The sequence below is a fragment of the Fusarium tjaetaba genome (genome assembly GCF_013396195.1).
Source record: "Fusarium tjaetaba strain NRRL 66243 chromosome Unknown NRRL66243_c0000071, whole genome shotgun sequence".
Taxonomy (NCBI): domain Eukaryota; kingdom Fungi; phylum Ascomycota; class Sordariomycetes; order Hypocreales; family Nectriaceae; genus Fusarium; species Fusarium tjaetaba.
The window spans coordinates 140,885-162,309 of NW_023501267.1; the positions used below are offsets into that span (position 1 = coordinate 140,885).

At 49.1% G+C, this 21,425-nt stretch overlaps 6 protein-coding genes across 6 annotated transcripts; 4 read left to right on the plus strand and 2 right to left on the minus strand.

Moving 5' to 3' along the window:
* Positions 1 to 2,563: 2,563 nt before the first annotated feature.
* FTJAE_3840 (sporulation-specific 5) lies at positions 2,564 to 4,523 on the plus strand (the record flags this gene model as incomplete). Its single annotated transcript, XM_037350182.1, has 7 exons — positions 2,564 to 3,417; positions 3,469 to 3,595; positions 3,642 to 3,707; positions 3,762 to 3,853; positions 3,903 to 4,163; positions 4,213 to 4,290; positions 4,346 to 4,523. The coding sequence occupies 7 exons, from the start codon at positions 2,564 to 2,566 to the stop codon at positions 4,521 to 4,523; spliced, it is 1,656 nt and encodes a 551-aa protein (XP_037209092.1).
* Positions 4,524 to 4,907: 384 nt separating this feature from the next.
* Positions 4,908 to 6,182, minus strand: FTJAE_3841 (atypical RIO RIO2 kinase; the record flags this gene model as incomplete). Its single annotated transcript, XM_037350183.1, has 2 exons — positions 4,908 to 6,065; positions 6,120 to 6,182. The coding sequence occupies 2 exons, from the start codon at positions 6,180 to 6,182 to the stop codon at positions 4,908 to 4,910; spliced, it is 1,221 nt and encodes a 406-aa protein (XP_037209093.1).
* A 473-nt stretch (positions 6,183 to 6,655) lies between these two features.
* Positions 6,656 to 9,508, plus strand: FTJAE_3842 (26S proteasome regulatory subunit rpn-1; the record flags this gene model as incomplete). Its single annotated transcript, XM_037350184.1, has 4 exons — positions 6,656 to 6,773; positions 6,824 to 6,897; positions 6,950 to 9,427; positions 9,482 to 9,508. 4 exons carry the CDS (start codon positions 6,656 to 6,658, stop codon positions 9,506 to 9,508), a joined length of 2,697 nt encoding a protein of 898 aa, XP_037209094.1.
* Positions 9,509 to 9,905: 397 nt separating this feature from the next.
* Positions 9,906 to 13,191, minus strand: FTJAE_3843 (sexual differentiation process isp4; the record flags this gene model as incomplete). The annotated part of the gene is made up of 2 exons (XM_037350185.1): positions 9,906 to 10,809; positions 10,862 to 13,191. 2 exons carry the CDS (start codon positions 13,189 to 13,191, stop codon positions 9,906 to 9,908), a joined length of 3,234 nt encoding a protein of 1,077 aa, XP_037209095.1.
* Positions 13,192 to 15,723: 2,532 nt separating this feature from the next.
* On the plus strand, positions 15,724 to 16,563 carry FTJAE_3844 (5-formyltetrahydrofolate cyclo-ligase; the record flags this gene model as incomplete). The annotated part of the gene is made up of 2 exons (XM_037350186.1): positions 15,724 to 15,817; positions 15,896 to 16,563. 2 exons carry the CDS (start codon positions 15,724 to 15,726, stop codon positions 16,561 to 16,563), a joined length of 762 nt encoding a protein of 253 aa, XP_037209096.1.
* Positions 16,564 to 17,186: 623 nt separating this feature from the next.
* Positions 17,187 to 20,413, plus strand: FTJAE_3845 (importin MTR10; the record flags this gene model as incomplete). Its single annotated transcript, XM_037350187.1, has 6 exons — positions 17,187 to 17,315; positions 17,374 to 17,463; positions 17,517 to 17,798; positions 17,900 to 17,990; positions 18,041 to 19,324; positions 19,374 to 20,413. The coding sequence occupies 6 exons, from the start codon at positions 17,187 to 17,189 to the stop codon at positions 20,411 to 20,413; spliced, it is 2,916 nt and encodes a 971-aa protein (XP_037209097.1).
* Positions 20,414 to 21,425: the final 1,012 nt, after the last annotated feature.

Below are 21,425 nucleotides of genomic sequence, written 5' to 3' on the forward strand. Positions count from 1 at the left end.
CACAGACTCCTGTTGGTCACAAGATTCTTATGAAGCATTGCAGGGAGGCCGATAATTGTACTCATATTCTTGAACGGACGAATCTGATCCTGACTACGACAACATATGATGAAATTCTCGTCAGAACCTCAATCAAGAACACTCTAGCATGGAGATAATCGAGATAGAAAAGACCAATTATTACCTGCTTTACAATCCACATGAATCTAAGTTCTTTCATTTATTTATTATACATACATCTTTAGAAATTCACAAGCTCTTTGGCTCGCTGATTTGCAAAATTCTCCGAGGAATTTTATGAGTCTTTGTTGTTCCAAGGGCTGCAGAATCTGGATTCGTATGATGGCAACATAAAGAAAAAGAAGTCGATGTTCACTTTACAGCAAGTAGCCGTCCCAGGTATTGATTCAAAACATGGCTTGTCTGAGACTTGACCAAAAAGAAAGTCATCAAACGCATGGACAGCCCACACAAGACAAGCCGAGCGGTTGATGCAGGTGCAAACTGCAATAATACAAAAGAGCACATGAAAAGCAATATGTGATCTCACAGACCAAACATACTAGACAAGTCAGGAGCTAGAAAGCTGATACTCGAATACAACCAAGGATTGAAAAGCATCACGAACATGCAGCTTACAGTGACATGCATACTCAGTCGTTCAAGGAATGGGATGGCGAACATGCACGCCTGGTGTGACAAGATCTTGCATCTTTTCTACGAATCGGAGCGCGAGACTTTAGGAAAATGAGCACCAAAGAGACCGAAATGTTAGCTCGAACGAGCAGCCGGGAAATGGTTGGTTTGGTCCGCGTGAGAGATCTGTTTGTCGCTATGAGCCATGGACAAGATACCTGCCTAGAAGAATACGGAAGACACTCTTATAAAGAGACATCTTGTACACTCCCCGTTACAAGTGTCTGTGTTCTTCAGCTAGGATCCAAGCCATCTCTCAGCATACCTGTCTACCTATACAAGAACGGGCTTCAGATCCAGAGCATTTCAGCTACCAATCTAGATACTGACCTTAGAACATATTGACTTTCCGTAACAAGCCTCATTACTTCTGCATGTTTATGACCTGGGATACATCTACGAAAGACTTACGTTGACTACACTAAAAACCGACTTTAGCAACCAACGCAGGTATGTTGCTTTGGTTGAAATTGTTTTTCATCGGTCACCACAATAGCCTTCCTATTCATTGTCATTTCACTGGCTTTAATTTCGGTCTTTCTGGATTCTTACCTAGCTTCATGGACTTCGACATTGCGTTTCCTGATGCTCGCGATGCTGTTCATGCTGATATCTGGATAGCCTCGGTCCTCGCACGAATATCACCACTGCCCAAGTATCCATCGCTCTGGTTCGCATTTGACAACAGAACAATAGGCAGACAACGTGATTATCACTGGAGATATTCTCAACCATTCTACGCAAGGTACATAATTATTCTGATTCTTACCCATGATACCCCTTTTCATTGTCTAATCCTGAAGTACTTACATAATATTGACAAGCTCCTGTCGTTCTACAAACTTGGGAGGTGCTTCCTTCCAATATAATTCATTGTGTGGAAGTGGCAGGCAGGACCTCGCTTCGCAGCTCTTGCCAGCTACAACAAATAATTCACCTTCCTAAGATTGACACTGTCAGAAATCCTGAGGCTGTCACAGGGTCCGCATTGAATTTCTCTTCTTCCTCTTCTTCTTATTATTCCTCCCCATTGTTCAAGATTCATCCAAACATCTTTCATCCGACCTTGTCACTCAACATCAACAGTGTTTTGACAACATTTTTTTGCGTGGACATAGGTTTTACTGATAGCATCATTCTTGCCTCTTTCTCAACAGCAGAAGGTCCTTCCTCTTTCATCAGTATACCTCTTTCCGGCATCATCATTTTTGTGCACTATTAGGTAGGTGCTTGCTTCATCCTTTCTCTTCCTCTATTTCCCCTATATCTTCCCTCCTCTCCTCTCGTCCTCTCTTTGTCTTCTTCATCTTCTTTCCACAGACCTCATTCGACACTCCTCATACCTCCAATCTCTTCTGTACTCCATCTTGCACGCTATCGTGGTTAATTTACTTACCCTCGCTTCATCTCAGTCTTGGTACCCCAGAGTTCGCCCATCAACTGCTTGATCATCATTCAAGCCCTTGAGGTAAGATCTTTGCCCTAGTCACTCTGTTCTCACACATTCACTCCTTTCTCTCGTCAATGCAATACCAGTGTTGGATGTTCTGTTCGAGTACTTGGGAGCACCAACCCTACCAAGTTGCCATGCCCTTTGGTCGTCACCCACACATGCATTTCTCAACTGACAACCTGGATACAGCCAGATTTTCACACATCCACCGATTATTCGCATCTTGCACTGCCTTTTGCAGCCGATCTGTTGCTTGTGAGGTGAGGTGTTTGTAGTTACCCCTCTGGATGTTCAATCTGGCCCAGCAATATTCCTTTTCATCTTTTAAACCCAACCAAGTCGCGGCCTTTATCACGACGAAATGAAAAATTGACTGACATTTGCCTAGATATCTCAGTCATACATCCTCATTCAATGGCAACCATCGAACAGGCCACTGGTGCGGCACCTTTCCTCTCCAACCAGCCTGATAGGCGACCTCAGCATCTCGCTATCCCTGGCTCTACCGATCACAATGCTTTGTTGGGCCACTTTCAGGGGTTGAGCCTTACGGGCATGACTTTGTCTGCTCCCCAGGGCGCGCCTGTTCCCATGCCACCACCCTACATGGTTTCTCCCGATGGACTCATTCTTGCCTCCATGCCAGGCTCACAGTCGGTTGCCCTTAACCACCCGAATGAATCGGCCTATCCTGGCTACCAGATGAATGGAGCCTATGCGAACCCATATGCTCTATCCGGGCCTCTCATCCCCTTCACCCCTGCTCGCGCCAATGCTGGACATCCTCGTGGTGATCGAACTCAGTCCGAAGTTCCAGGTTTGGAGAATCGCCGCGGCTCCTACTCGACCACAGAGTCTGCACCTGCTACCCCCTTTTACGGGAGCTGGCCACATCGTGAGCATGGTCCCCGAGTTCACAGCGATCGATCAGCGTACACAACTCCTTCTCCCCACCAACTCCTCGGCTCTCACCACGTCGAAGCTACGACTAAGGCAAAGCCTTCTCCAGTGTCTGATCACGTCCTGGATGAGATTTTGGCAAAGGAACCAGCCATTCCTACGGCAGTTCCTGCAGTTTTCACGCCTGCAGGTCAGATGAAGAGCCTTGAACAAAGCCTCGAAAATCGAATCCCCGGCAACCGCAATGTCTATATCCGTGGCCTTTACCCGACCACTGATGATCATACCCTCTATCAATTCACTTCCCGTTTCGGTGAAGTTGAGACGTCCAAGGCTATCATTGACACTGCCACCGGTGCGTGCAAAGGGTACGTTTCGTTACGCAAACCTTTGAACAAACAACGACTAACAAAGACAAGGTTTGGCTTCGCAAAGTTCTTTGACGTTGCTCACTCTGAGATGTGTATTCGCGGATTCCATCGTCTTGGATACGAAGTCGGCTTTGCTAGGGCATGTTCCCCAAACCCATGGATGAGTGTTGAGAAGGTAAACTGACACTTTTTCTCAGGAGTCTTTCAACTCTCGTCTCAAGGCTGAGGGCGACGACGACTCTACCAACCTGTACATCTCGAATCTTCCCAAGTCTCTGACAGAAGTGGTACGTTTTGAAAACCATGGCTCAATATTTTCTACAGCCTCTAACTGCTGCTAGGAGCTCGGCGCCATTTTCAGGGATTATACGATCTTGTCCAGCAAGATCCTTCGTGATAGCATGGGGAACAGCCGCGGAGTTGGTTTCGCTCGGTAGGTTCTCAGGGCCAAGGATGAGTGTATGTGGCTAACAGAAGCACAGCTTTGAGAACCGAGACATTTGCGATGAAGTTATCGAGAGGTTCCATGGTTCGAGTGTTGGCGATGAAGGACTTCTCATGAACATTCGCTACGCTGATACTCCAGCTCAGAAGGAACTGAAGCGAGTCACCGCTGAGCGTCGTCAGTTCCGAACGAACGAGTACAACATCGGGGCCTACGGCACACCCCTCGTCGGCTATGGTGGCTCCATGTACCCTCACCACGCCCAGAACCGACGAGCAGCCATCCCCATCACCCGGCCGTTAGTTTTGATGCACATTGTTTTTTCACATAGGCTAACACTTTCCTAGTCCCATGCCCCCGGCTCCCTCTGTGTCCGATACCAACAATGAGACTCGACGCCTGGCTTCTCAGCGTCAATCCATTGGGTATGAGACAGGGCTGCCCCGGGGTTCTGTGACTTTTTTCTAACCCTTGGTATAGGACGGCTGCTATCGGGAGCACCGATGAAGTGATTGCCACACCCGCCTCATCCGAATGCGGTGAGAACACCACCGTTCACGTGGATGCAGTGGTGGCTGGCTCATCCTTCGATGCGTCCCCTTCAATCAAGAAGGAAATCAAGAAGGACGTAAAGAGGGAGATCAAGAAGGAGATCTAAGATCTCGAACTGCCAACTGTTGAAAAGGATTTCTATCTGTCTGGTGACGCCGGAACCCGCGCTTTCATTTATCATTCGTCTCTCGTTGTTTTCTGTCTTGGAGTGTTTGGCTCAAGCATCAACAGTGTAGCCATTGCGGAACATCTTATGGTCTGAGGTAGCTGTTACACTCGAGGAATTCATGCCATGATATGATGTCATGAGCTTTTGTAGTTTAGATTCGGGGGCTTCGCGCCAAAAAAGTCAGAGGAGGGCGTTTAGAGAGAATTTTCTTAATGTCATAGAATTCCTTCAGTTACTTTGCGTCGCAGATTTGTTGCGAGCGAAGACATGCTTGGTTGGCCTTGTTGAGTCTTCTAAGATATGGGTATCATTGTATTTCATTTATACTGTCAGTTTTGACATACTCTCCTCTACCATATCCTCTTTCGAAGCCATAGCATCGTCGCCAAGTAGACCGCCTGATACCTGGCCATCATGAGGGTGTTCTGTGTTATCTGCCTCACTGTTTTCACTCTCTTCGTCACTGTCTTCACCTTCATCTTCATCGTCTTCGTCCCCACTATATTGAGCCGTTTGGTCCCCCTTTTCCTTGATAGCAGCCTCGAGATCTTTCAACATCCTCTTTGTAAAGCCAGAAGCCTCCACCGCAGCGTCGAGTCGTTTCACGCCATCTTTACCCACTGTCTTTTTCGCATGCTTGAAAAAGGGACCGGGTTCTGTTGGAACAAAGTGAAATCTGCGCTCAAAGAAGCGCTTGATGCAGTTCACGTCTCGATCGAAGTACATCTCGGCATTTTGATGTTCCATGGAAATCATTTGGGGGAAGTCAATAATGACAGGCTCGAGTGTCAGGGTCTCCTCTCCATGCTCGGATTTGGTAATGTTCTCCTTGATCAGGATGTTGAATTCATTGAAATCACCATGAATCAGTCCTTGTTTGGCGAGTCGGAGGATCAAAGCAATGAGTTCAGCATACAAAGATGCCGGATCAGGAACCTCCGCTATCTGTCGAAGAGGAAAAGCGTCTATTAAAGACATGACAATTGTGTGCCGTGATTGTGCAATGGGCTCGGGGACGGGGAAGCCTTCTTCACGTAGAGCCTTCATGAAAGCAAACTCTTTCATGGCAGCGAGCCGTGAAAGATACATCCATGATCCAGATTGTCGATTCTTAAGGTAGTCTCGATTCGATTTGACGGTTCGGAAAGAAATTCGACCCAGTCGATGGATCTTGAGGACTCGTTGGGTGCCACTATGATCCGCCACAACCATGATATCACTCTCTTTACCCACACCAATTCTGTCTCCTACACTGTAGACATCTTTTTTCTTGGCATAGGTGTGAAGTGCAAGGTAATCGAGTCCACCATATGTGAGTCGATATCCATCATATTTTGCCTCCTTCACGCGCGCAATGAGACCGACTTTGGCAAGGGCTGAGATACTCTTATGAACGCTTCCGGCACCACCACGAAGGCGTGAAATCTTTTCGATCAATGATGTCGGGACAAGTTCGTGGTTCTTGCTTCCCATTTCGACCTATGATTGGTTTAAGTCTTGTGTCAAACTGTGATGAACAGGGCATATGCATACTGCTGTCAGAACTCGCCAATCCTCAGAGGCGAGGTGGCGCATTGCCCGTGTATCTAACTTCATGATGGGCACTTATCTAGAGAGTTCCAGGAGAAATTCTTGAACCTCTATCTCAAGGATTTGTTGAAAACTGATGTTTTTTGTTGTTTGAAGTCGGAGGGGTCGATGTTGTATGGTGGGGTTATTTTTTCTCGAAGATCTTATCGCTCGTTATCAAAAGTCTGCGTGCTTGGCAATATGGGTCCCCTTGTACTGGATTGCACGTGATGAGGCTGGGGATAGCCAGGCGGCAGCGCTTCGCGTAACCCAGCAGAGAGCTACCGCTACCTACAGCAAAGCACCTTGAGCTTAGCCAAGCAGCCTCCATCACTTTCCATCCACAGCAACCCACGACCACATAGCACAACACTCAAAACTGACACGCCGCAATCACTGAGGATACAGCTCAGGCTCATACAGTAGTTTACTTTTCTGTCTTTTTTCTGCTGCCAGTCTATTCATTGACTCTACCAGGCGTCTAGGCCTACAACATCAACATGGCTCAAGACAGCGAGGTGCCCAAGGCGGCCGACAAGGGCAAGGGCAAGGCCGTCGACGATGCGAAGAAGGACAAGCAGCAGACAAACGGAAACAAAGAGGACGAGAAAATTGAGAGTATGAGGCCCCGCCGTTTGCACGAAATGATGTACTGACTAGGGACCCAGCTGCTGAGGAGGAGCTCAACGAGGAGGACCAACAACTGAAGAATGAGCTTGAATTGCTGGTCGAGCGCTTGACCGTAAGTTTATCCGCAAACAAGTCTTTGGTTCAATGGTCTAAACAACATACAGGAGCCAAACACGGAACTTTACAAGCCCGCCCTTGAAGCAATGAAGAACTTGATAAAGACGTCCACGTCATCCATGACAGCAGTTCCAAAGCCCCTCAAATTCCTACGACCGCATTACGAGTCCTTGACGAAACTTTTCGAGCAGTGGCCCGAGGGCGAAGACAGGACTTCGCTGGCGGATGTTCTTTCCGTCATCGGTATGACGTTTTCAGATGAAGACCGACAAGACACACTGTTTTACAGACTTCAAGCGCCTTCATCTGACATCAGCTCGTGGGGCCACGAGTATACCAGACATCTCGCGCTTGAGATTGGAGAAGTGTATGGAAAGCGAATCGCAAATGACGAGTCCACCAAGGACCTGATCGACTTGGCGCTTGTTTTGATCCCCCTCTTCCTCAAGAGCAATGCCGAGGCCGATGCCGTGGATCTTATGAGCGAACTCGAAATCATTGAGGAAATGCCCAAGTTCGTGGACGAGAACACATACGCTCGTGTATGCTTGTACATGTCTTCGATGGTGAACCTCCTCACCTACCCCGACAACGAGACGTTTCTCAAGACTGCACACGACATTTACATGGAATACAAGCAGTTTGCACAGGCTATGGTCCTTGCAATTCGTCTACACGATTACGAACTCATTAAGTCCGATTTCGAAAAGGCTGAAGACCCTGCCCTTCAGAAGCAGCTCGCGTTTCTAACTGCTCGGCAAAGGATAGCTCTCAATGCCGACGACCAGTCCGAAGAGAACACTGCCCTTGTAGAGTCCCTCGGCAACCTGAAGCTATCGGAACATTTCAAGTCACTGGGCAAGGAGCTCAACATCCTGGAGCCAAAGACTACCGAGGATATCTACAAGAGCCACCTGGAGAGCAGTCGAGTTGCAGGAATGACCAACTTGGACTCTGCTCGGCATAACCTTGCAGCGGCATTCGTCAATGCTTTTGTGAATGCTGGTTTCGGCAACGATAAAATGATGCTCGTCGACGGTGAGAAGGAGACCTGGGTCTGGAAGACCAAAGCCGATGGCATGATGTCTACCGTTGCCTCCATGGGCACTCTTTTGATGTGGGATATCGAGAATGGGCTTGACAAGATCGATAAGTACACGTACTCTTCAGAGACAGAGATTTCGGCTGGCGCAATGCTTGCTATTGGAATCATGAATTCGGGCGTAGTAATGGACTCAGATCCAGCTATTGCCCTGTTGGCTGATCAGGACAAGCTTGAACATCCTAACCCCCTCGTCAGGACTGCCTGCATCATGGGTCTTGGACTGGCTTATGCCGGGTCTAACAAGGAAGAGGTTCTCGAGCACTTGCTACCCATGATATCTGATGCTAGTGTTGATATGCAGATTTCGGCAATGGCTGCTTTATCCTGCGGTCTTATCTTCACTGGCTCTTCTCACCCGGAAATTAGTGAGGCCATTATTACTACTCTAATGGATGATGATCGCAAAAACCAACTGACTGACAAGTGGACACGATTCTTGGCTCTTGGTCTTGGTCTTCTGTTCTTTGGACGACAAGAAGAGGTTGATGTTATCCTCGAAACCCTGAAGGCCATCGAGCATCCTATGGCCAAGTCGACGGCCGTCATGGCTGAGATTTGCGCCTGGGCCGGTACTGGTGCTGTCCTTAAGATCCAGGAGCTTCTCCATATCTGCAATGAGCATCAAGAGGAGTCTGAAGAGAAGAGGGGCGACGAACTTCTACAGGCTTATGCGGTAATTGGTATTGCACTTGTGGCTATGGGTGAAGATATTGGACAAGAAATGGTCCTGCGTCAGTTCGGTCATCTCATGCACTACGGTGAGGCCAACATTCGAAAAGCTGTGCCCCTTGCCATGGGTCTCATTAGCCCCAGCAACCCTCAAATGAAGGTGTACGATACCCTCTCAAGATACAGTCACGACAATGATCCTGAGGTTGCTATCAACGCCATCTTTGCCATGGGTCTTCTGGGTGCAGGCACCAACAATGCCCGATTAGCTCAGCTGCTTCGACAACTCGCCAGTTATTACCACCGTGACCAGGATGCTCTATTTATGGTGCGAATCGCCCAGGGTCTCCTCCACATGGGTAAGGGTACCCTATCAATCAGTCCCTTCCACACCGATCGTCAGGTTCTGTCCCGTGTAGCGGCCGCTGGTCTGCTTGCTACTCTTGTTGCTATGATTGAGCCCAAAGAGTTTATCACCGGCCAGTCACATTACCTCCTCTACTTCCTTGTCACGGCCATGCACCCCCGCTTCCTTGTTACCTTGGACGAAGACCTCAAGCCTCTCAAGGTCAATGTCCGTGTGGGTCAAGCCGTCGATGTCGTTGGCCAAGCTGGTCGTCCCAAGACAATCACTGGCTGGCAAACTCAAAGCACACCTGTAGTGCTCGGATATGGTGAGCGAGCAGAGCTGGAAGATGAGGAGTACATCAGCCTCAACAGCACTCTAGAAGGCTTAGTAATTTTGCGGAAGGTAAGTCGCACAATGTTTAACAAACTATCATCGCGTGCTGACTCAAACTTGCAGAACCCTGATTGGGAAGCTGAGAAATAGACGGGTTGAACTTGTTATGAGCATGGTTCTGGTTTGTAAAACCAGGCAAGTTACAAACGTCAGACTTAATTACACTGTATTCTATGATAATCTGCCGTAAGCGCAGTAAAGAAGCGGGTAGGAATACGCATTATGATAGACGGAGAAACCAAGTTTCGAGTTTTATCTTGGTTCAAAAGCAACGTGCCATGTCGATTGATGCTGAACCGAAACTGCCTATACTGTCAAAGCTGATGCTACCCTCTGAATCAATGTAAATAAACCACGCCTTTGTAATAATGCCAACCGTATCTGTCCATGCTGTCTATCATTGTGGCCCTCATGGCGAGGATAAGAATCTATATGCAGTGTTTTCCGAAAAAATAACAAATTCCCCTTTTCCAACATCGTCGACTTCCTACCATGTTTTGGGCCCGAAGCGTTCACCTTCTGGGAGGGTATTATATGAGCATGCTTGCCAGTCACAGCCCTGCTTGTACACTTCAGTGCCCCACCACTTGAGGTTCTTTGCAAGCCCAGGGTAGATGAAGCCGAAAAAGACAACTACTATACCAAAGGCAAGCCCAGAATCGAGGGCGGCGCTCAAGGTCATGGTGTACTTGCTCCACCAGGCATTGTGGCGGTTCTTGATAAGATAGTTGAAGACGTAGCATACGAGTACCCAGACGGAGAAGTTGAGGCCTGTTGCAGGAGGTATCCAGGACATGGCGCCAAAGATAACAGGGAGGTTAACCTTGCGGAGAATACTAGAGGTGTTACGTCGACAGTAAAGCCACAGGGGAATGGGGAGGAGAGCGCCAAGGGGGAAGAACCAGACCAGGGAACGATATATGGCCTTCGGACCGAAGAATTCGTTAGGTCCAACGACACCCCACAGAATGGAGCCGTTGAAGTGCACTCTTGCAATGGGGCAGGTGAATCCATTGAGAGCCTCTGAAGTGCAAATGCCTTTGATGTTTGCGAACATCCAGTTGAGCACACCAATCTGAGTCAGCGACGAGACAAGTGTCGCGACGATCTGAACAAGAAAGAGGATGCGAGGAGGAATCTTCATGTAGTGGCCGAGTTTAAGGTCGGAAGCGAATTTGATACCTTGCGCTGATGAGATGTAGCCGTATGTAACGAAAACCATGTTTGCGATGGGGCGACCGGGGAACACAACACCGCAGATAAGTTGACAGATGAGATAGATGCTGCTGTGTTGGTTTGTGACGGCCATGATGATACCATTGGGGATGAAAAACAGAGCTCCAAGGCCAAGCGCGAGAAGGAGGCCGTACCAGGGCAAATGGACGGGATAGCTAGACCAATTAGCAATGGAAGGCAATTGAATAAACTTGGGCGGAGACTTACTATTCAACAACAAAGATGCCGATAGCAGTCATGGAGAGAAATGTGATTAGATACCAACTCAGAGGGGCATCCTTGTATCTCTTCATGAGTTTGCTGTGAATATCTTCGCGGCTAATAATTCCATCTACATGAGAAGTGGATGTTGACATGCGCCTATGGTCCTCGTCGAGCGATTGCCGTGGTAAAGGCCCAGGAGAATCCGCAACCGGTTCATACTTTGGCTGCCCATCCTCGCGAGCCTCCTCAAGTGCTCGTTTCCAAGACCTCCATATATCCTGACCGTGCCAACAGGCAGTATGCGTCAGAAGAGCAGCCAGACCAGCGAATTGAACACCATAGCTCAACACGTATGTGATTGGCAAGAACACTCTGCTGTAGCTCTGGTAGGCCTCTCGGTCAAAGAGGAAATCAGGCGTGAGAATCTTGCTGACATCGTAGACCTTGCCCGTGTTGTCGAAAACAGCAGCCGAAAGAATCGGCATGTACGATGAGAAGAGAACGTTGGTGTAGTAGAGAATAGGTGCGATAATCCACATTACCACAGCTAAACCCCCGATAACATTCATAGCAGCCCAGAACGGAACAAGTAACGGTGAGCCAACGTAGGTCACTTGCGCCCAGTCAAAGGTCAGGGGAAAGAGCCCAAGGCCGGAGGAGACGCCGAACAGGTTTGCGATAACTACATTTTTGGGCGCAAACCAGGTAATGACGTTGAAATAGCTGAGTGCCGGCATAAGTAGTCCAGGGAGAAAATAGAAGAGGAAGGATATGGTCCAGACGATGTAGAAGAATTTCCACCTGCTAATGGTCCAGCCTCCGGCAGGTTTGTTCTCCTGTTTGTGAAGCGTCGAGAACATAGCTGCCGACATGAGAGTCCCGGGCCAGATCATTCCACTGGGTCGAACAAGGAAGCGGCGTGTTATGCCTGCGAAGCCATAACCGAGAATCTGGGTGGATATAGTGAGAAGAAGCTGGTACACAATAGGAGCTTCCTGATTGTAGAACTGAGTCTGCTCAACAATAACATCTGTCGCAAAGGCGAAGCCAAATGCAACATTGCTGCTAACATAGACGCAAGTATGCTCTTTTTCGTTCCAACGACCTTGCGCTAACCATCTCCTCCAACGCGTGCGTCTCTTGATCTTATGCGGCCCATGCGAATCGTCACTGACGGAAGTCGTCCGTACACCATCGATAAACTCCTCCTCGGGGTCATAAGGACGCTTCAGCACAAAATCCCACAAATGTCCAAGAGGATGGACAAGCAATAAGGCAATAACTGGAGTAATGGCAACACTGGGGTATCTTAAGGAGAAGAACAGATTGGTCGAAGAGCCTAGAATGGCGAAAATGACAGAGAGACACCACATGCGTGGCGTATTTATGGAGAGAGTGGTATTGTCTGTAGGCGGAACAGAGGCACGAACAGCCTCGTGAGGCGAGTTTTCTTGATAGTCAGAATCTGATGCGGCCGAAGAGGCGTCATCCAGCAGTGCGCCATCTTCAGACAAGTCGTCCTTCATGCTACCCTCGAGAATACCAGTATGTGTAGGTTCGGTAATGCCCAGGCGGCCTTCAAGGCCCGAGACTAGGACGGCGCCATCGATTTCTTCGGATAGCCTCGAGGATGATTTCTTGCCAAGGACGGAGCGGTGCGAGGTCTCGCTGCGCATTGTATCCGGAACGTGACGAAGCTGGTGGGAATCGGGATCCCAGCGATCACTACCAGCGGGTGAATTATTGCGACTGGGTGTTAGTGAGACCGAACCGTAGGGAGCAGCATCGGAGCGAGCGGCGGCGGAGCGCAAGAAGGGCGTCTTCTTGGAAGCCATACCTATAGTGTCGTCAATGGGTTGAGAAATGGCATCTAGACTATCGTCGGAATCGATATGATGAAGAGGCTGCGCCGCATCTTGATCACCAACGAGAACCGGTGGAACAGCAGCTGAGGTTGGAGCCGAAGCGTGAATAGAAGTAGATGCAGGTGTAGATGCAAATGCAAATGCAAATGCAGCTGGGGTAGCAGCGGTACTTAATGATGGAGGAGGTATATGAGAGGCCGGAGCCTGATACGGCAAGACATGACCCTTGGCTTGGACTGGGTGTGAGGGTGAGACAGTCACGGTGGACCTGGCAGAGGATGAGGATGCAGACGTGGATGTGGATGTTAGGGGCTGAAGGGCGACGTCCTGGCGGAGTGGAGGGGAATCACCAGCAACCCTGTCTCCAACCCTCTCCGCCAGGGACGAAGACGCTGAAGATTGGCGGCTTAGGCTTCGTTTACTGGAGGAGATGGAGGCCGAGGATGAGTTGGTGGTGTGTTTACCCATGGCGGGGGCGTGTATCGTGGTGTATCAATCAATATCTGGCTGGCTACCCTACCTCTAGCTATGGATATGGATGATATCCACACTATCGTTGACTAACAAGCCAAGCCAGCGTGAACGAAATAGGTAGCGGCTTTTGAGGGGCGTGATCGAACGGGCTCCAGCTCTCATCGATCTGGCGTGTGGCATTGCCTTGTAATGGTATGGAGCAACATCAAAAGGGCCCTGATACCATAAGAGAATGTGGTTAGAGGGGCCGTCCGCTAGCAAAGTGCCTCAAAAGTATTGGATCCAATTGACAGCAGGTGGATGGCATTAATGACAACAAAGCATATAGAAAGGCAGTGATAGGTAGAAAGACATAAAAAAAGCAAGGCCACGGCGCGTTACGGGAATGCCCATCAAGCAAGCAAGAGCTTTTGGAGGACAGCCCTGTCTTTACGCGTGGGGAGTTCAAGGGTTTTGAGTGGGTGGTGACCAAGATGAAGCGGATGACTAGGGGAGTCGGTGACGGGATGACGGCAGTCTCCCTAGGTACTGAGGCAGGACAATATTGAGCATTGTGCATTGAGCATTTGACATGAGTTAATAGTACAGTAGTCAGCTCGGGCAATGGCTTTTGGTACGATTCAGAGAGTATGCGGTGTATCAGAAGAATAGACCACATGACCATTGATGTGGGCGATGAATTTCATGCTGAATAGCACTATTGATAGTTGCATGACTTACAAACAACGCTTCATGAAGGTGCCAGGAATGAAAACTATCCAATTGCAATTGACAAATGATTGGGCAGCCAACAAGTGCCATTCCACAAGGGAACACTCATATCTTTGCCAAAATGAATGAATGGCTGGCTGTCTTTCATCTCACATGGATGTTCATTGTCTGCCGGCCATTTGTTCATCAGTTTCATAGTTCTGGGAGATTTTGGTGTCATACCAATTCAGACACAAGAGGTATTACTCACAGCCTTAAAGTGGCTGCAGCATACTGGTGTTTCACAAACCACAGAGATGCTCTTGATCTCTATCTTTCCTTATTCTCAGTCATATAAACCCTTGTTCCCGTCTCCAAGGCGCACTGAGCACCAAGCACCTCATCACAACCGGCAGCAAACAAGCGGGCCGAACCAAAACCCCTGGCGTCCCCATCTCGGCTACAGGCTACAGGGAACGTTCAAATTTCTGAGGATGGTTGATGGATCTGATTAGATAACACCCGAAAGATGTGATCACAATCACACACCAAATCCCTGTGTGTTCCAATGGTACCCTGGCTGTCCTCTGTCTGGCCTGCTTGGTCGTCTCTGTCGCTATGAGAGCATCTAGGAACCGTTCCTGACCCCTTGACGATCCAGATAGATAGCTCAACAGCCTCCGAACCTTATGATACTGAACTTGTAGATCTGCCGCTGTCTGTTAGTAATCGAGCAATTATACTTGAGCCTTCTGTCTCGTTGCGAAACGATCTGGTAGTGAGCGAATCCCATTCCTCTCTATAAGGTAGACAGCGGACCCTTGAAAGCATTTCTTACGACACCCCCAGTCCCTTGAAGGAATTCGGATCCTCATTTCAGACATCCCACGCGTTAACCACCCATGCTCAAACTTGTTCCTCGTCAGCAATGCCTGAGACATGGCTTTAGCTAGCGAGGATTGGGTTGTTCGTCCCAACTTCTGAGCAATAGAATGTCGCCTATTGCAAATGATGAGCTTTTTCTGGCACATGGTGAACCATGAGACACGGACAATTTTTCATGGTCTGTAGCACCAGGCTCTAATTACCTGTGCCATTTGAGAATTTCTGCCAATCCGAGACCTGGCAATTCAAACAATCTGATATCAATTGCATTTCAAATCGTGGTCTGCAGCCTACCTAGTTACTTGCTACCTACCTACCTGGTGGAGATAATATCTCCTTACGTTATACAGTGCTTACAGACAGTCATGCATGGTTGCCAGTTGATGAGTGTTATGAAGCCCCAGGTCGACACCGTCTTCATGAAAGTCGTTAGTACGTACTGAGCCGTCTTTTTCGTCGCTCCCAAAGCCCAGATCGATGGTTGCCGCTCCCAAATATTCCCATAGCCTTCGCGTGGGGGTTACCATCAGGTTCCTTGTACAGACTCCGCAACAGCCGAGCAATCCACAGCCTCCAAACATTCGCTTTGTCGTCTTTTCATCAGCATCCGCCATTGTCGACTGAAATCCAGATTCAAAGACTATTGAAGTGGAATTAGGCTTTCATTTTATCTCCTCGGGCCTCACCGCCGATGCTGCCTGTCATGTCTCAACATTAGACGGCGTCGGCTTCCGTTCACATGATGGCGATGACGCCAGAGAGCGATTTGGGTTCGGCGCGTATCCGCTCCGTCGGTCCCAAGGGCGTGTCACACCCGGAGCTTTTTATTCTTAGCGCAGCATCCTTCCGTGGTGGGTTCTCCAGCACGTTATCCAAAATACAGTTTTCCACCAACAAACAGGAACAATCGCCAATCCACCATCTTGGTTCATCTGTCTTGTCAGCCTCGCCATGGCGTCATCCCTTCCTGCTGCTAAGCAGCAGCTGAGAAGTCTCATGAAGCAGAAGCTGTCCAAGATCACTCAGGACTCCATCACAACTCAGAGTATGACAACCAACCAATCACTCATTACCATGTCGTGTGTCTATTCGTAGAACGCTTCCCCTAACACCAGTCGTGCAGGTCGCTGTATTTTCGAGGCCTTGAAAGAGTTCCAGCCTTACAAGGATGCTCGGCGCGTCAGCATCTATCTGTCTATGCCGACGGCTGAGGTCCAGACAGATGCTATTGTGCGCCATGCCTTGTCCGCTGGCAAGCAGGTCTTTGTTCCTTACTTACATAAGTCGCCTTTCCAAACACCGGACACTCCAGCTCGGGTAATGGACATGGTTCACCTAAAAGACGTCCATGATTATGAGAGCCTCAAGTTGGATAAGTGGGGGATTCCCAGCGTGGACCCAACTACTGTCGATGCGAGAATACGTATACTCGGTGGTTCAGACGTTCAGAATTCAGAGCCTGCAATTCTAGACTTCATGGTTGTGCCCGGAGTCGCCTTCGACTTTGACCAGTCAGGGTCGATTCGACGCCTTGGTCACGGCAAGGGCTTTTATGACTTTTTTATCAACAGATACATGGCAAGACTCGAAACAAAGGGCATAGCGCATGACAACCCGCTACATTTGTATGGCTTGGCCTTGACAGAACAGATGGTAGCTGCTACGTCGGAGCTTCAGATTCCCACAGACACTCACGACCGTAGACTCAATGGCCTTATTCTTGGAAACGGCGAGGTCAAAGCCGGAGTACATGAATCTTCTACTTCGCGATATCCACGACAAGATCTATAGCATTAAAATCGAAGGGCATGGAATAAGATTTGGGCCACGTGATATTCCCAGGCGGGTACACGTACAATAGGTTCAGCTGTTGTTTAGATAAGGTACCTAGTTGACAAACTGTTCTCAGCACAAACACGAAGCTTTGTTATCAGGTATCACGAATCGAATGTTCGAGTCTCGTGTTTTTCAACTGTTATTGATCATACCAGAGATGTGGATGTCTTTCGTCCATGAGGTGCGCCATGTTAGTCAAGCTTGGAGATGTCGGTTAATATCCGGGCGGTTGCCCCGCCATGACGAGCAACCTAAGAATCGTAAATACTTCTGGTAGGCACTTATCCTGACCTTAAACAAACTTTAGCCAGGTCATTGAATCACCTGCTCTCTTGAATTTCCGAACTTGTTTGCCTTTTGGGCTTCGTACTATATTTCCATTCTTCCCTTCCTTATCAACTGGTTCTCTCGACTTATACTCTCGCCAAAGTTTTCCCTCGCGATCCATCGGAGCCTCATCGACCCTAACTGCTGCCCCCCTTTGCATGCGCCACTACCTACGAGGGTCGATCGTGCGCATCATAGCCATATACCCCGATACTCAACTTTGATATCCTCTGCTCGCCCTTCAAGACGAAATGGCTTCCAACGGGGCCCAGGAGGCTTTTGCGCCGCCTGATGTGCTGGCTGCTGTTATGACTATGAGGAGCGGGGAGCAAGAGGCCAAGAAGCACGCCCACGAGTACTTGGAGAGGTTTCAGAAATCAGTGCGTCGCTGGAAGCTCCTTACTATACGGCTAGTTCGCTAATGTTGGATATGTATAGAAGGATTCATGGGCAACTATAATGGGTATTCTGCAGTCCGATGCTGAGCCAGAGGCAACCCTCTTTGCGGCCATTACCCTGCGTGGAAAGGTTTGAAGATTGTGATTTACACCTCGGCCTCACTATTAACTTCTCCCTTCTAGATCACATACGACCTCTCTACCCAAGTTCCTGCGAGCGAACTGCCTGCCCTTCGAAACCAAATCCTCCTACTTCTAAAGCACTTCGCCCCGGGACCCAAGCCTATCCGTGTCCAGCTCTGTGTGTGTCTGGCCATTCTAGCGATCCAAATGAAGGACTGGAACGATGTTCTGCCTTCTGTCGTTCAGTCGCTTAGTGACAGCCCCGAGAGTCACGCCTGCATTCTGGATTTCCTGAGGGTTCTCCCTGAAGAAGTCACCGAGGGTCGAAAGATCACCTTGTCTGTACGTGGATCGCGCAACCATAGATCGGAAATTCGCTTCTTTCGAGATTGTCAAATCCGGTCGACCTCAACACCAGTTCAAGTCTAATTGTTTGGAATTAGGAAGAAGATCTTGCGATGCGAACGCAGGCTCTCTTGGCCGATAATGCGGACCAGGTCGTACAACTCCTTATCAACTATTCTCAGTCCTCACGTAAGTTGCACGGCCTTCCACCACTGCCAGGATACTGACATCTGTCGCAGCCGCAGCAGCTCAGAACCCCCAGTTGATGGAGTGTATCACCTCCTGGCTCCGAGAGGTCCCAGTAGGCAATGTTGTCAAGTCGCCTCTAATGGACATTGTTTTCAACGGCACAACCAGCGATGCTTGTAGCCAGGAGGCTTCCGAGTGTCTTTGCACCATGCTTAGAGAGACTAGCGACGTGGACGAGAGTCAGGAGATCATCGAGCTACTATTTCCACGAATCATCTCCTTGAAGCCCCAAGTGGCCAAGGCAGCCGAGGAGGATGACACAGAGACACTCAAATCTTTGACCAAGGTGTTTGCAACTGCTGCGGAAAGCTGGGTCGTTGGAATCGCCCGCCAACCTACGCACTTCCGACCACTGGTTGACGCTGTGCTGGAATGCGCCTTGAGAGACAAGGAGCGCGATGTTATTGAGCATACCTTTAACTTTTGGTACGAGCTCAAGCTCTATCTTGTGCTGGAGATTTATATCCAAGGTCGGCTTGAGCTAGTTGATGTCTACTCCAAGTTGGTGGATATTCTCTTGAAGCACCTCGAATACCCTAAGCCGGACTCGGGTAACGAAAATGACCTGTTTGACGGAGATCGCGAGCAGGAAGAGAAATTCAGAGAGTTTCGACACCAGATGGGCGACACACTAAAGGATTGCTGCGAGGTGATGGGCGTTACGGACTGTCTCACCAAGGTTCTCCAAGCAATTCAGCTTTGGATGTCAAAGTACGCCAACCAAGTGAACGACAACTCGGTACCTCACTGGCAGGAGCTGGAGGCGCCTTTATTTGCCATGCGCGCTCTCGGTCGCATGGTGGACAAGGATGAGAGCATTGTGCTTCGCCAGCTCATGCCTCTCCTCGTACAGATGCCGAGCCACGAGAAGCTCCGTTTCGCAACCATCATGGTACTCGGTCGCTATACTGAATGGACGGCTGCTCATCCGGAATATCTCGAGCCCCAATTCAACTACATCGTCACATCGTTCCAGTCGGATTCCAGGGAGATTATCCGCGCCGCTGCCTTGGCTATCAAGTTCTTCTGCACAGATTGCAAACACCTCCTGAGTGGCCAAGTGCTGCAGCTTCAGACCTTCTATGATGAAGTGCTGGATAAGCTCCCAGACTTGAGTAAGGAAGAGATCACAGAAGGCGTTGCTAACGTTGTGGCTTGCCAGCCCACGGAGGAGATTTACCGATTGCTCAAGCTATACTGCGACCCATTGATTCAGCGTTTGATGGCCAAAGCCAATAATGCTGCGGACGAGGAGGGCAAATTGGCGCTCGCTGGTAAGCAAGCCCGAATTCATGTCAAGAGGCAAGACTAACACCGTTTTAGATCATCTGCAGCTCATCACCATCTTTGTTCAATACGTCTTGCCCCTTGTGAGCCCAGGTCAAGAGAACCCTGCTGTCAAGTACTGGCAGGAGGTTTTCCCCATCCTTTCCACCGTACTGGACAACTTCTTGAACTTCACTCCCATCTGTGAGCGCGTCTGCAGGTGCTGGCGCAATATGGTCACTGCCCACCGCACGGCCATGACCCCTTTGCTCCCGGAAATGGCAAACAAGCTTGCCGGCGGCTTCAACAACTCAAGGGAAGGATGTTTCTTGTGGGCCAGTTCAGCAATTCTGCGCGAGTTCTCTGAAGCACGAGAGCACGTTGACCAAGCCACTACTGAGAACATTTACACATTTTTTGAAGCCCAGACAACAACCTTCCTCCGAGTTATGACAGAACTACAACCTAAGGAACTTCCTGACGTTATTGATGACTTCTTCCGCCTTGTGATCGACGCCCTGCTCTACTACCCCCAGAGGCTCATTCCATCTCATCTTCTGAGGTCTATCTTTGAGGCGTCCATCTACGCTCTAACTCTAGAGCAGCGTGACCCTCTGTCCTCAACGCTGCATTTCCTCCGCGATCTCTTGTCATACGGTGGCGATAATCCTGCCAGTAGCGATAGGCTACCGGAGGCAACGGCTGCTGAGGTCAAGGCCATTGTCAAGAATTTGCTACTTACTCTTGGCGAGGATCTGGTCAAGCAGGTCATGGCGGGCATGATGATCACTTTCCCCCGCGACTGTTTCGCTGATGGCAGTGGTGTTCTGCTGGCTTCGTTTGAGCTGGTCCCTCTCCAGACTCACCAATGGGTCTCGCATACAATACAGCTACTACCAGAGGGCACTGTTTCCCCTCCTGAGGCCAACAGATTCCTGATCAAGATCAAGGAGAGGCTTGAATCGGGAGACCCAAGCGCCATGAGCAATGTGCGCGCGATTCTGCAAGATTTCACCAATACTTACAGACGACGAAATGTAGCACCCCGCGACGGACTCGGCCAGCTCGAGGCCACGCGCTTCCAGTTTTCCGGTTAGGCGAGGCTATGGACTTAATAAGAAGATAGTGGAGGCTCTTTGTTAAGCGCAAATGGGCGGACTGGTTTGGTGCTCTGTTGCTTCTTGACACAACTTCTAGCCGGTATTAGAGGGACAAGATGGACACGTGGGGAATCTGAAGTGAAGACCATTAGATATGTATGTATACTGGGGTTAATCGAGGATAATTGAGCGTTTCTTTGACGGGAAAACGGGACGGACTCTTTGGAAGGCATAGCGAAAAGCATTAACAATTAGTACGCCTGTGGAAGGTTAGTCGCCTAGAACAGAGCGGTATGATGTGAAGAGTATGTGTAGATATAAAAGCAAGAATTTCGTATTATATTCTTTTGGTAGAGTGGCGTTTCTGATATGAAGCTATTCCCCAGCATCTGAGTATATGAGATGCGTCCACACTCAGACCAAGAGGGTGCCAGTCTCACTGGTTTGCTGGCCCTGATGGTAAAGAGACTGTATTGAAAAGGCACTGGCCCGCTCGATCGCTGGATAGAGATGTCAACAAAGAAGCAGATGCGGCCCAGGGGGTCCATCTGATGCACTCGCACATCACAATGGTCAAGTCTCAGCAAACCAGTCAAGACAAAAAGATGCTCAAGGACAAGGGCGATTGGTTAGAAATGGTATTATAGTTACTCTCATGGATGTCCCATCTGCGAACTTTGCCCGATTCTTCTCAAGTTCTTTGTGCATCAATCAAGAATGGATGAACACTGAATGACACTAGACGAATAATGGAACTGATAGATCTAAATCGAGTATCAAAGAGCCTTACGGTGTTCTGTGGGTAGCCAAGGGAGATTCTTGAACAAAGACGCTTCACGTTGGTTGACATATGTTGAACAAAGGATCCAGTGCTTGGGCGAGGGAACATTGAGTTGATAAGATCAAGAACGCCAGCCCAAGTCTTGGACAATCTTTGGCCATTCTTTACATTACGTATCAAGATTTATGAACAGGACTCTCATTGTTTCTAGTATTTATGTTGATGTGC